The 14001-nt window shown below is 36.2% G+C and overlaps 1 protein-coding gene across 3 annotated transcripts; it reads left to right on the top strand.

Annotated features, from left to right (window-relative positions):
- Positions 1–7205: 7205 nt before the first annotated feature.
- Positions 7206–13650, top strand: LOC140880255 (histidine kinase 4). Of its 3 annotated transcripts, none has more exons than XM_073284544.1 (12): positions 7206–7283; positions 8045–8511; positions 8997–9230; positions 9325–9494; positions 10015–10233; positions 10318–10504; positions 10596–10647; positions 10736–10965; positions 11104–11202; positions 11301–12004; positions 12263–12766; positions 13016–13649. In XM_073284544.1, exons 2-12 carry the CDS (start codon positions 8182–8184, stop codon positions 13275–13277), a joined length of 2991 nt encoding a protein of 996 aa, XP_073140645.1. In that variant the 5' UTR covers positions 7206–7283; positions 8045–8181; the 3' UTR covers positions 13278–13649. The 3 variants fall into 3 exon arrangements, with proteins under 3 accessions (XP_073140645.1, XP_073140646.1, XP_073140647.1); XM_073284545.1 differs by lacking the exon at positions 7206–7283 and adding an exon at positions 7302–7461; XM_073284546.1 differs by lacking the exons at positions 7206–7283; positions 8045–8511 and adding exons at positions 8635–8711; positions 8832–8879 and having other exon boundaries at positions 13016–13650.
- The last annotated feature ends 351 nt before the right edge of the window (positions 13651–14001 follow it).

Raw genomic sequence — 14001 nt, 5'->3', positions numbered from 1 at the left:
AATTAGATCCTAAATCCACCCCCTGTGTATTCCTTGGATACTCCCTCACCCAAAATGCCTATCTATGTCTAGAGATCTCCTCTTTCAAACTCCGCGTCTCTCGTCATGTTCATTTTGTTGAGTCTGTCTTTCCTCTCTCCACATCCACCTCACCGTCTGCCCCTTCTTCTCCTAAATCGCATGCAGATGTGGCTCCACTTAACGACTTGGTTCCGCCTCCTCCGATAGTACAGATCCTCCCGCCAGTTGTGCCTTCACCCTCAAACCTACTCCTTAGTCATACCCACTCTCGTCCACTATAACCTGCTCCTACTCCAAACCCAACCCACACCATGATTACTCGCTCTCGCAACAACATTATCAAACCCAATCCCAAATACTCCCTCCACATCACCACCTCGTCCTCAGATCATGAACCAACCTGTGTCACCACCGCTCTCCGGGATCTACGTTGGCGCACTGCCATGTCTGCAGAATTTGATGCATTTCTGCATAATGGCACTTGGGATCTGGTGCCTCCTCACCATTCCCAGAATCTTGTCGGTTGTAAGTGGGCTTTTCGTGTTAAACATACTTCTGATGGCAAGATTGATCATTTCAAAGCTAGGCTTGTGGCCAAAGGGTTTCATCAGCGTCCTGGCATTGATTTTGGTGATACGTTCAGCCCTGTTGTCAAACCCACCACCATTCGCGTCATTCTCAGTCTTGCAGTACACCATGGCTGGTCCGTGCGACAGCTTGATGTCAATAATGCCTTTCTCCAAGGCTCTCTTGACGACGTGGTGTTTATGGCTCAACCTCCGGGATTTCTTGACAAGAATTTTCCTTGTTATGTGTGTAAGCTCAACAAGGCTATCTATAGTCTCAAGCAGTTTCCCCGTGCCTGGTATCAGGAACTCAGTCGCTATCTTCTCACACTGGGCTTCTCTAATTCTCGCTCGGATGCATCTCTATTTATTCTTCGTCGCCCTCAGTCTACTATTTATTTTCTTGTGTATGTTGATGACTTGATTGTTACAGGAAATAACTTGGATCTCATTAATGATGTTATTCATAAGCTGGCTACACGCTTCTCTATCAAGGACCTTGGTCGTCTCTCCTATTTTCTAGGGGTTGAGGTTCTCTCAAATGCCTCCGGTCTCGTCTTATCTCAACGCCAATATGCCCTGGACCTCCTAGCTCGCTTCAACATGCAAAACGCTAAGCCAGTATCCACGCCCCTTGCTACTGCCTCGAAGCTTTCTCTCTCTGATGGGGCTCCCTTAGCCGATGCTACTGCTTATCGTCAGGTGGTTGGTAGTCTTCAGTACCTCCTCCTCACTCGTCCTGATCTTGCCTTTGCAGTAAATCGTCTATCTCAGTTTATGCATGCTCCATCCAAACTTCACTGGGGTGCTGTCAAGCGAATACTTCGTTACCTCAATGGTACCTTACATTATGGTCTTCATCTTCGTGCCTCAGATTCAATCTCTCTTCATGGTTTTACTGACTCTGATTGGGCGGGCAATCCTGATGATAAATGCTCAACAGCTGCTTATATTATTTTTCTTGGCTCTAATCCCATCTCTTGGAGTTCGAAGAAGCAAAGAACAGTGGCACGTTCTTCTACTGAGGCTGAGTATCGGGCCATTGCTACGGGTGCTGCAGAAATTTCTTGGCTAAGCTCTCTGCTTTCGAAACTTGGCATCTCCCTTCCTACTACTCCTGTTTTATACAGTGACAACATTGGTGCTACATATTTGTGTGCTAATCCTGTGTTTCACTCTAGGATGAAACACATTGCTCTTAATTATCACTTCGTGCGTGACTTGGTTCAAAGTGCAAAACTTCGCGTTTCTCATGTTTATTCGGCTGATCAGCTGGCAGATGCCCTCACTAAACCATTATCAAGCACACGTCTTCAACAACATATTACCAAGATTAGTGTTTCTTTAGAACCTCCATCTTGAGGGGGCATGTTAGCATATATTTGCATATATTTTGTATATATTTTCATGTATTTGTTATGATTTCTCTCCATATTTTGTGCCTAGTATTTTAGGATAATATATTTCATATCTTTAGATAATGATAGGATATTTCATCTTGTATCTTGTATTTATACCTCATCAAAGATCAATACAATCTATCATTCTCTCAATCTTATGTATTGGACCAACATTATTTTTTTTAAAAAAAAAGGAAGAAGAAGAAGAAAAGTTGGAGGTAAATTCCAAATATATCCTTTAATTAATTGGATGCCTGGCCATGTGAAAGATATATCAGAAGGCAGTATACATTATTATAGTGGCGAAGTGTGGATTATGAACTCAACTACAAGACATGCACTTTTTTTGGCTGAGAAAGTTATACATACTGTACACCCCACAACACATGGCCGACATTATACACACATCATACAAACAAAATTGATGGCTTTGTTTACTTTTCTTTTCTTTTTTTTTTGAGGAATGTATTTAGATTATCGTCTCCACATTTAGTTTGGAATCGTTACCCCTCCTGAACTTGGATCAAAATATCGATCGGAATCGAATATGATATCAAAGTTCTTAAGAAAAGTTCAAAAGCTATCATAGTCGTAAAATTAGTTTTAAAAATAATTTTATGTCGAACACTATTTTTTCATGTGCATGAGACCGACCCATCCATAGTTATGGTGCATGTACGTGTGTACACAATACACACACACACACATATATATATATATATATATATATGAATTTATATTTTATTTTATTACACACATATACAGAACTACAGAAGTAACAATTTTTGCTATAATGCGATGCTTTTGTTGGTTGCAAGTTGCAACCCTTTTTTTAATTATTATTTTATTTATTTTGTCAAATGTTGATATCAACTTTTGTAAAGCAAATTCGGAAACTGAATTTGATGCCATTATTGAGCATTTGAGGGTTTCAGTTTCACTGGGTTGAGAAGTCGCATGTGAAGGGATGATTTTTCGTTATATCGTAACAAAAATATCTGTATAAAAAAAATTCATACCGGTATTGATACCGAAATTTCGATATTTTGGTATGGAAAAAATCCATATTGATACCGTATAGATATCGAAAAAAAATTCGATATACCGAAAAAATGTTTGTATATCGAAAAAATTTCGGTACGATATCGGTATAATTCTGTATTTTTGTACGATATGTCAGCCTTAGGCCCGTCACTCACATATGGACCCCTTCAAAACTTTGGTTGGTACAAATGAAAGATGCATTGTAGATGGGCTTGAAATATATAAGCTTCGTGTAACCGAGTTAAAATCAGATTATTAGGTTTTACATTATAGTATTTTCTTTATACTAACATATACTCTATTTAAACTCATGCACAAATGGAAAATCACATCTTTTTGTATGGTTTAGTTTCAGATTATGTATTTTACCAATTCATGACATCTCGTTTTTTGAAATAAATGGACGGGCATCTCTCTAATGATCCTCCTCAAACATGTGTCAAAGATATTATATATATCACCAAATTATTGTAAATAGGTTGTATCATCTAACGTTTAATTTGATTCAAAATATACAAACAATTAGAGTTATAAGTCATTATGTTAATTGATTTATTACTCATTATCTCGTCCGACGAGCCAGACTTGGCGGTGAAACCAAGCCTATGTTTATGGTGTTTTCGGCAAATAATTTATTTTATTTTTTTCTTTAAAAGTTGAATAATGGAATACTATGAATATTTTTTGGTATTTTTTTCAAAAGAGTGCTTTTTTTTTACCACATAAAATAAAAATAAATAGAATATCATAAAGTATAAAAAAACAGGAGAATTTGTAATTTTATTAACTGAAATCTTCTATTACAAGTCTAATTAACTAAAAAGGAAAACGTAGTATTTTTAACTATTTGATTAGCTTGATTTGGTGAAATTGTATTTGAAATTACCATTATACATTGAATATATTTTTTTGACAATTAAAATTGTAACATTTATTGATAAGATATGTCTTTTGTTATAATCCGCCAAGACGGCAAGTCCCCAGACACCCAGTAAAAAGTATGTGAGAAATAATAGCATTTTAACCCCATGAGTTGCCTGTCCTCTAGCTATTTATTACATTTTCCCCTTGGCTTAAGTAGGGGTGCAAACGAGTTAAGCTACTCGTGAGCAGCTTGATCAAAACTCGACTCGAGCTCGGTTTGACCGAGCTCGAGTAGTTCGAACATATAATCGAGCTCGTCCAATTGATGAGTGCCACCTCATAGGTGGGCATGGAGGTGGGCACCGAAGGTGGGCAGCATAGCAAAACTCTATATATAGATTATTTATTTATTCATATATATATATATATATATATATATATATATTTCGAGCTCGAGTAACTCGAAATATACACGAGTCGAGTTCGAGTATGAAATTAGTTACTCAATCGAGCTCGAGTAGACAAATACAAGTCGAACTCGTACTCGATTAGTATGATACTCGACTCGACTCATTTGCACCCCTAGTCTTAAGATAGTCTTTTTTTTAAAAAAAAAATTACAATATTATCTTCTGTATTTTAAAATTTATTTTTATCTATATTTCAATCAAACAAACACGAAATACGTGCACCAAACTACTAATATTGAGTGAAATTGTGAATCATAGATGTAAAAACTAATGATTTTTTTTAAAAAATATTATATATGTAAGAAAAGTTACAAGTATATTATGGAGCATAAAATCTAATTTAGAGAGTGTTTGCAATAGATTGTGCTTTTGTAGAAGTGATTAATTTATAGATTATAAAAAAGTTAAGAAAAATCAAAAGTTGGTAGTGTTTGGAAACAAATGTGAAAATATAAAAATCAAAGTTGAGTAGTGTTTGATAAATAAGTGATTAGAGTGATTTTAACAATGATCTTCTTATTAGAATCAATTTTGGAGAATCATAATCACCACATGACTAGCTTTTGGATTTCAATTAAGTTAATCATAAGTTAACACATAATTTAGGTTTAAAAAACATTCAAAAATGATTTTTTAAAACCAAAAAGTAACAATTACTTTTTTTATTGATTGCTAGCATTCCCTCACTAGTTCTCTTCTAATAAAATCTGAGAAGAATATTGTTTATGGGGAAAATGGGAAAGTGCGAGTGGAAAAAGGAGAGAAGTGGGGGGGCATTTTGGTCAAATTAAAATGGGGTGAGATCTGTTCCTTGTCGCGAAGTCATCATCGGCAAGATACGTGAAAGCGACTTGCAATATTTTTTATTCAACAATAAATTATTTCATTTAATAATCCATTCACACAACATCATAGATTTCACGTATCTTTCCGAAAATCAAAGTAAAAAATTAAAATCAAATCTTTTTTTTTAATTGTTGAAAAGGAGAGGCCATCTCCTAATTCCCCAAATTAACTTATTCTTAGCAAAAAAGGAAATAAAAAGCAAGGGAGAGCCTTGGTTATTATTATATTTTAAATAAAAATATTATTACCTCCATTAAAAAACTACCCTTTAACGATACGGCTCAATGTTGCACATTTATCTTTTCATATTGTCGTATCTTTTATTATTTCAATTTTAAAAACTGTCAGTTCATTTTAAAATTAAAAACCTACTTTGTTTTAATTTTTTTTCTAAGGTCATCTGTATCCTTAAATTGTTCGCTTCAATTTCAGTTCAATAACTATAATTTATATATTAAACATAAAATAAGATCCAAGTGTAAAAATTTTTTTGAGAAGATTTTAACACATCACAAAAATAGAAAAAAAGTGATAAAGTTAAGTAAGGAATCTCATATCTATCAACTTGCTCATGTTTTAATGCTTTCGAAAGAAAGAGTTTTTGTACAAACATTAATGATCTCTCCACAATATTTATTCTGTAATAAAGATTACATGGATAAAACAAAATAGCTGGAAAATTTTGATCAGAATGTTAAAAAAGTTGAAATAGAAATGTGTGAATTGTTTAATCTAAAATAAAAACAAAACACAACTCTATATAAATTTGCTCAAAGCTCAACAAGCAAGCAACAATCAGATCAGAAAAATACTACTATCTAATTAGGAATCCATCTCTTTTAATAATTGATCTCTAATTAATTTGGTGAATTTCGTAATAAAATTATATTTAATACCCATAATTTTAATAAAACATTTAATTTTATTTTAATCTATATTTTTAAAATTAGATAATATATTTATTTATATCATAAATTTTAATCATATATTTGTCTATATTTTAAATTTTTTAAATAATATAATATTATTAATAAAAAATAAGTAAAAATACTTAATTTGCATGTTATTATGTTCTCCGGAAGTTCGAGGTTTAATTTGTGCGCATGATATAATTAATAAAAAAGAAATAAAAATATTTTATTTGCATGTTATTATTAGGGGTGGAATTGGGTTGAGACCCGTCCCGTAACCCCCTTACCCGATTCTCGTTTCGATAGGAATTGAGATATTTTTTTTCTCCCGATCCCGCACCCGAAATGTGTCGGGACCCGAATGTTCGGGATCTTGAACATTCGGGATTCCGTCGGGTCGGGAGAGGGTAATCCCGTATAATATTTTTTTTAAAAAAAAATTATATGAAAATATTTTTTTGAAAAAAATTTATGAAAAAATCAAACAATTTCTTAATACATTACAAATAAATTAAACTTTTTTTAATATATAACCATTAAAAAACTAAAATATTTTTTTTTTACATTACAAATAAACTAAAACAACTACTTGATTAATAAAAAAACATATAATTATTCATAATAATAAAAAAAACAAAATAAAAAATTATAACTCAAATTAATATTAAAAAATATAAATAGAAAAAAAATTATATGGTATATAATTATAAAACATTAATATTAAAACATAAAATTAAAAAAAAATAAATTTTAATTAAAAAATATTATTAAAAAATATTATTTTTATATTCGGGTCGTGTCGGGAATCCCGTCGGAAAGGATTGCCTATCTCGATCCCGACATTGATCGGGTCGGAAAAAGTTCGGAACGGAAAAAATTTGAAACAAAAACGAGTTAGAAATTGGGACGGGTTGGGAATTTTTAAAAATTTGCCACCCCTAGTTATTATTATCTCCTCAAGTTTGAAGTTTAATTTATGCGCATAAAAAAAAAAAAAGGGGATCGCGGGTTCCATATAGTTAAAAAAAAAAGAAAAAGAAAAAAGAGATGTACTTTTTGGAGAGAGAGGAAGAGGGAGGGTGTTTTGAGGTAGTTTAGTCAATAAGGGGACAAGAGCGTATCTGCAAAAATCCTCAAATTCGATTCAGTTTGCTTTTAAAAGTAAGCAACGCAACACATCCTTCTCTCACTTATTGTATTCATCGTATAATTTAATATTATCCCCCATCCTCAACTCTCCATTGAACAAAGCCCAGAAATTAAATTTAAGGGATCAACTCCGCAAATAGTTGTTTTGTTTTATATCTCCGAAAATTGGTTTCTTTAAAGGCTAAAGATGGTAAAAAACGAAATCTTGGAAAACCCATAAATTTTTATCTGATAGATCATCTCTTCCATTACTCCTTTGTATCCAAAAATGGCTTTTTTCTTCTCTTTTTTTAACCTAAAGCTATATAATGTGTTTGCGTCTGTTAGTTTGCGTGTGTGTGTGTGTGGGAGAATGTAGTGCAATATTTTAAGAGATAGGGGCAGTGAACGTGCTGCTGTTTGTTTTCGACACTTGAACTAAACTTCACGCTTTGTTGATTAAAATCTATACGTGATTGTTTTTCTATTGATCTTTCATTTTTATACTAATATATTTTCTTTAAAGAAACCCCATTTGGAGTCTTTGAGAGCCTTGAAATTTGGGCTCTCTTTCGTCTTTTGAGGCTTGCACGGCCATGCTTTGTTCCTCCCATCATGGACTCCCTGGAAATAATTTACCTTTTGTTTTGCTGTTAAAGATTCTTTCTTTTCGGGGGTTACTATTTGGGTGAAATGCAGACGGTTTTTGACTCTCACCAGACAGACATTTTTGTTGTAAGGATAAAGGATTTGGAGTTTGAGGCTGACCCTTTTCTTCCTTTTACATGAAAAAGGTGAATCTTGAAAAGTTTTTGCACAAGCTCGAGCCTGTGTACTTCATTTGATTTCTCGGGTCTTCATGTTCTTCGTTTTCCTTGAGAGGTTGGGACTGTAAGCTCTGAAGTGGAGTATAATAGGGCAAGTTCTGAAGATGGGCGAAAAGAAACACGGCTATCGCATGGTGGCTGTGAGGGTGAATGAACAATTGAGCGTAAAGAATAATTTTTCATTCATATATAAAGCCTCGACTCCGAGAATCTTGGGACTCTGGATCATGCTAATGTTGTTCTTTAGCAAAAAAATTTTTGATTACATGGATGCTGAGCAGAAAGTGAGAAGGAAAGAAGTGCTTGTGAGTATGTGTGATCAAAGGGCAAGAATGTTGCAGGATCAGTTTAGTGTTAGTGTTAACCATGTCCATGCCCTTGCAATACTTGTATCTACTTTCCACTACTACAAGAACCCTTCAGCAATTGATCAGGTTTCTTGTGTTTCTTGCGTTTACTAATTTTTTTTCTGCTTCTCTTGGTGCCGAATTTTGAAATATGGCGAGAATTTCTTCTGTTAATGAGCAGAGATCTCAATGGTTTTTTAGGGAGAAGAATGGGGGCCCTCGATCTGTTTTTGGTTGTTTTCTTTATGGAATTTGGCGCCCGACATTTTCTTGGCTCTTGTATGCATGTATGTGTGTCTATAGTAGTTGTATTTTCAACTGATAACTTGACTTCCTGACAATTGATTAGGCTTGCTAGTTGCTTCATACTAATTGATGTTATTTTCATTTTTGGTGCTGGCATATAGGAGTTTTCTTTTGTTGGATATGGTGTGGCTACTCTATTCTGCTATGAGGTCTTCTAGTTCTGTTCGAAACACGAAATGTGGTGTTGTTGATAATTGTAACATGAGTTTGTTTTCTTGTTTGCAGTGTTTGTTTTCTTAAGACATTTTGTGCTGTATAAATTGTAGGAAACTTTTGCTGCATACACAGCAAGAACTGCCTTTGAGAGGCCTTTGTTGAGTGGGGTTGCTTATGCCCAGAGGGTTATGAATACTGAGAGAGAAGACTTTGAAAGGCGACATGGGTGGACTATAAGAACAATGGAGAATGAGCCTTCGCCAGTTCGAGATGAATATGCACCTGTTATATTCTCGCAAGAAACTGTATCCTACATTGAATCACTTGATATGATGTCTGGGGAGGTGATTCAATTTCTCTATTATAATATGCATTGTGGCATGATAATGAAGTCTCCACTTTTCATTTCTGATTACTTGATTGCTTTTGTTGAAACAGGAGGACCGTGAAAACATACTGAGGGCACGGGCGACGGGCAAAGCAGTTCTTACTAGTCCATTCAGGTTGCTGAATTCTCATCATCTCGGGGTTGTTTTGACATTCCCAGTTTACAACTCCAAGCTTCCCTGGAATCCGACTGTCAAAGAACGTGTTGAATCAACTGCAGGGTGAGTATTTGGGAGTCAAGACTGCTCTGAGATATTCGGGATTCCAATGAAGTTGTGAAACTGTTTCATCATAGTGTTTTAAGTCAACTTGAATTTGCCGATTGGAATTGAAAACTTCCTGCCTTCCTGGGGGGAAAGGGGGCAAGAAATGTTTAATTTCTTCCGAAGCAGCTTTTCATTTGAGTGAGATTCAAATGTTGTTATGTGCGAGCAAGTGGAGTTTGATCTTTCTAAGAAAATCAGTCAGTAGTGTATTGTGATCAGTGGATACAAGTTCGTGAAGGATTTCAATCATTTTGTAGATGATATGGTATATGTGTGTGGACTTATTTTATGTCCCTCTGTATCTCATACAATCCGAAACCTCAAAGCTTTCAAAGAATCAAATCCCTGTTTATACACCGAGATTCGGCCTGTGTATTTCAATTTTCAAATACATCAATTTGTACCTTTTGTTTTTTGCATCCTTGCCTCATCTTGTAATGGGATTTCCTGTGTTTTTGCTGTTGATTTCGAGCAGTTACCTTGGTGGGGCCTTTGATGTCGAATCCCTAGTTGAAAATCTACTCGGGCAACTTGCTGGGAACCAGGCTATTGTGGTTAATGTATATGATATCACCAACTCTTCTGATCCTCTGATCATGTATGAACACCATTCGCAGGACGGCGATATGCACCTTAAGCACATCAGCAGACTTGACTTTGGGGATCCATTTCGTAAACATGAGATGATATGTCGGTGGGTGAACAAAATTTATCTATGTTGTTATATATGAATGAATTGCAAAACGAATTGACAATTGCTACTTCGATTATTTTGCAGGTATCTTCAGAAAGCTCCCACGTCGCGTATTGCACTTGCAACAGCATTTTTTCTTTTTATTATTGGATTTCTTGTTGGATACATGATATATGGTGCAGGACTTCACATTGTTAGAGTCGAAGACGATTTCAATAAAATGCAAGAATTGAAAGTTCGAGCCGAAGCTGCTGATGTTGCCAAATCTCAGGTTTTGTTTATTAATGAATTTTCTACCTACAGTTGTCATATCACTTGATTGCTACTTGTTATCACCTGAATCTGATCTATTGTTTGTGCAGTTTCTCGCCACTGTTTCTCATGAGATAAGAACCCCAATGAATGGGATCCTTGGTATGCTGAGAAATCTGTCACACACACACGTAAATCAAAATTTTTGGTTGGAATCGACTTGTAAAGCATTTGTTTCTTATGCATTTAGGAATGCTTGCACTGCTGCTGGATACTGAACTTAGTTCAACTCAAAGGGACTATGCACAAACAGCTCAAGCATGTGGGGATTCATTAATTACCTTGATTAATGAAGTGCTTGACCGTGCAAAGATTGAAGCTGGCAAGCTAGAACTTGAGGCAGTCCCATTTGACGTGAGGTTGATTCTAGATGATGTTTTATCCTTATTTTCAGAGAAGTGTCGGCAGAAGGGTATTGAGGTAAATCCTTCAGATCCAGAGCAATCAAAATCTACATAGCCATCACACTTTTTTGGATTAGGGAGCCAAGAAGTACTGCTGATTATGTTTCATCATTTTCTATTCTTTTCTACCTGTGTGCTGATTAGAGATTTGCAGTTGGCAGTATTTGTTTCAGAAGAAGTTCCTGAAATAGTTGTGGGAGATCCAGGAAGATTCAGGCAGGTGATCACCAATCTCGTGGGAAACTCTGTAAAAGTATGTGAAAAATTACCGCACCTAATTTTCATAGAATTCTAGATTTTCTTGCCTCATGTATGAGATTTTTTTATTTTTTTAAATATGTGGTTCAACAGTTCACCGAGCAAGGGCATATATTTGTTAGAGTACATTTAGCTGAACAATCCAAATATGCAAGGGATGTGAAGGCCGACACCTTCTTTAATGGAGAGTCTGAATGTATGGGTCAAGCTCGTGGTCGACATTTTGACACCTTGAGTGGCTATCAAGCTGCTGATGATCGAAGCAGTTGGGAATCATATAAGCATTTAAAAGACGAGTTCCAGTATGATCCCTCCAGTAACATGATGAATGATAATGCGCATCAGAAAGTTTCTTTAATCGTTTTTGTTGAAGATACGGGGATTGGTATCCCTGAACAAGCACAAAAAAGAGTTTTCAATCCTTTCATGCAGGCAGACAGTTCAACTTCTCGAAATTATGGGGGAACAGGTATTGGATTGAGCATCAGTAAGTGCCTTGTTGAGTTGATGGGCGGTCAGATGGACTTCACTAGCCGTCTCAATGTTGGAAGCACGTTTTCGTTCACAGTTGAGTTACAAAGACGTGAGAAAAGTGGAGTTCTTGATCCAAAGATATCCCTTTCCGATGATTTACCCACTTCATTTAAAGGGTTGAGAGCTGTTGTCGTTGATGGGAACCCAGTAAGAGTTGCTGTCACACGGTACCACCTCAAGAGACTTGGAATTCGGGCTGAAGTTGTGGGTAGCATCAGGACGGCTGTTACTGTATCTGGCACATACGGTCCTCTTGTTTCTAAGTAAGCACAGTTCATCTTATGTCCTCTGTGACATCTAGGAAGTCAAATGCCAACTTTTTCTGTCCGTTTGAAAAGTGGTAGAACTTTAAAACTTCTGGCGTACAAAAACCTCATGTCTTTATCTTGGCTACCTATATATGTGACCGATTTTGTTGAAGTATAAAAATATTGTTGGGTAAACTTCCATGAGTTTTGGGGAAAGTGGTTGTAGTAAATTCATTATGCTTATTTTGATTTCTTAGTATTTTATCTTTGCAGAAATGAAAAGCTTCCAGATATGCTTCTAGTTGAAAAAGATTATTGGATTTCAAGTGAAGAAGATGGCTTTTCATTGTTATCAAACTGGAGACACAATGGTTACTCGCGTAAGTTTCCAGCTATGATCCTTCTTGCAACCAACATGACAATTGCGGAGTCTGATAAAGCCAAGGTGGCTGGCTTTGCCGATACTGTGATCATGAAACCACTCAGAGCAAGTATGGTCGCGGCATGCCTCCAACAGGTACTGGGAATGGGCCTGAAAATTCATCATGGAAGAGATGTCTCCTACTGCTCTGGTGGCCTTCGTAGCTTGTTGTGTGGCAAGAAGATACTGGTGGTCGACGATAATGTTGTGAACCGGAGAGTTGCTGCCGGTGCGCTCAAAAAATTCGGGGCCGACGTGCAGTGTGCTGAGAGTGGCCAAGAGGCTCTTAAATGGCTTCAGATACCACATAAGTTTGATGCCTGCTTCATGGATATTCAGATGCCTGAAATGGACGGGTATGTTCACTTTCCTTTTGGATCACACGCAGGTTGTTCTTTTTCATTAATATATTTTCCCTTGTACGAGGATCAACAATTAATGTCATTAAACCAGATTCATAATTTTAGACCCGAAGACAATTAACAAACATATTCAAATGCTGCATCTATATTTCCTTGGGGTGCCTGTTGATGCTGCAGACTAGATTAATGTTTTGACGTTATTTCAAGTGGCTATTTCTTCCACTCATTCCTGTTATATCTTAGGTTCGAGGCTACCCGTCTTATTCGAGAGATGGAGAGCAAAGCAAATATGCATATGAATGGAGGATGCACGATGGAAGGAAAAACAGAGTGGCACATGCCAATACTGGCCATGACAGCTGATGTTATTCACGCGACTTTAGACAAATGCTTGAAATGTGGTATGGATGGATACGTGTCGAAACCTTTCCAAGAGAAGACTCTGTACCAATCTGTTGCCAACTTCTTCGAATCCAAACCCGCCTCAGAATCCCCCTTTTCTTGATTCTGACTTGCAGAAAAATTCCAACCCATCTAAACGGTCACTCAAGGGTGCCGGCAATTTTTCCACGTTTTGCTGGTTGAATTCTTACCTTGTAACTAAAAGGGCATGTTCATATTCGTTGGTGGTTAAGGTTTGTTAGCATTTTCGTCGATGGCAGATTCAGACACGCTGTTTGCTAACCGAGTAGGCTCTGGCTAGATTTATGGTGTATTCGTGTATGCAGGAGTCAAGAAACGATTCTTTCCCCTGCTGTATGTACATTGAAAGGGGAAGAAGCACGAGCTGTAAAATCCATCACCATCATTTTACATATTCTTGACAAGTTTATCTGTTGAAATAGAGACTATTTGTTCTTAAATCCAAGTCTCACTAAAGATCATTCAATGTGTTGCATGTGATATCTTATCCCTTGTTTGATAATTTTGTACCCAAAAAGGTATTTAATACAAAGAAATCCTAGTGGCGCCGCCTCTTGGGATAACTAAGAACAAAGATTAGGGTCCCAAAATGTAGACAGAGCATATGCTTAGGGCCCTTTTGGCATGCATGTCTGGTTCCGATTCCTAATGTGACCCGACATGTAAAGTTGCCCACCTTCCTCATCTTCTCATTCTCACCCCTTCAATCTCTTGGGCTTGTAATATGTATTAGTCCTTGTCGACATGTGTTGTGTATAAGGCTGTAAATGAGCGAAATCGAGCCGAACTATAGCAAAATTTTACTG

This window comes from Henckelia pumila, chromosome 2 (assembly GCF_033568475.1).
Source record: "Henckelia pumila isolate YLH828 chromosome 2, ASM3356847v2, whole genome shotgun sequence".
Classification (NCBI taxonomy): domain Eukaryota; kingdom Viridiplantae; phylum Streptophyta; class Magnoliopsida; order Lamiales; family Gesneriaceae; genus Henckelia; species Henckelia pumila.
Note: the sequence above shows the minus strand (reverse complement) of the source record. Positions and strands in the feature narration are given on the sequence as shown.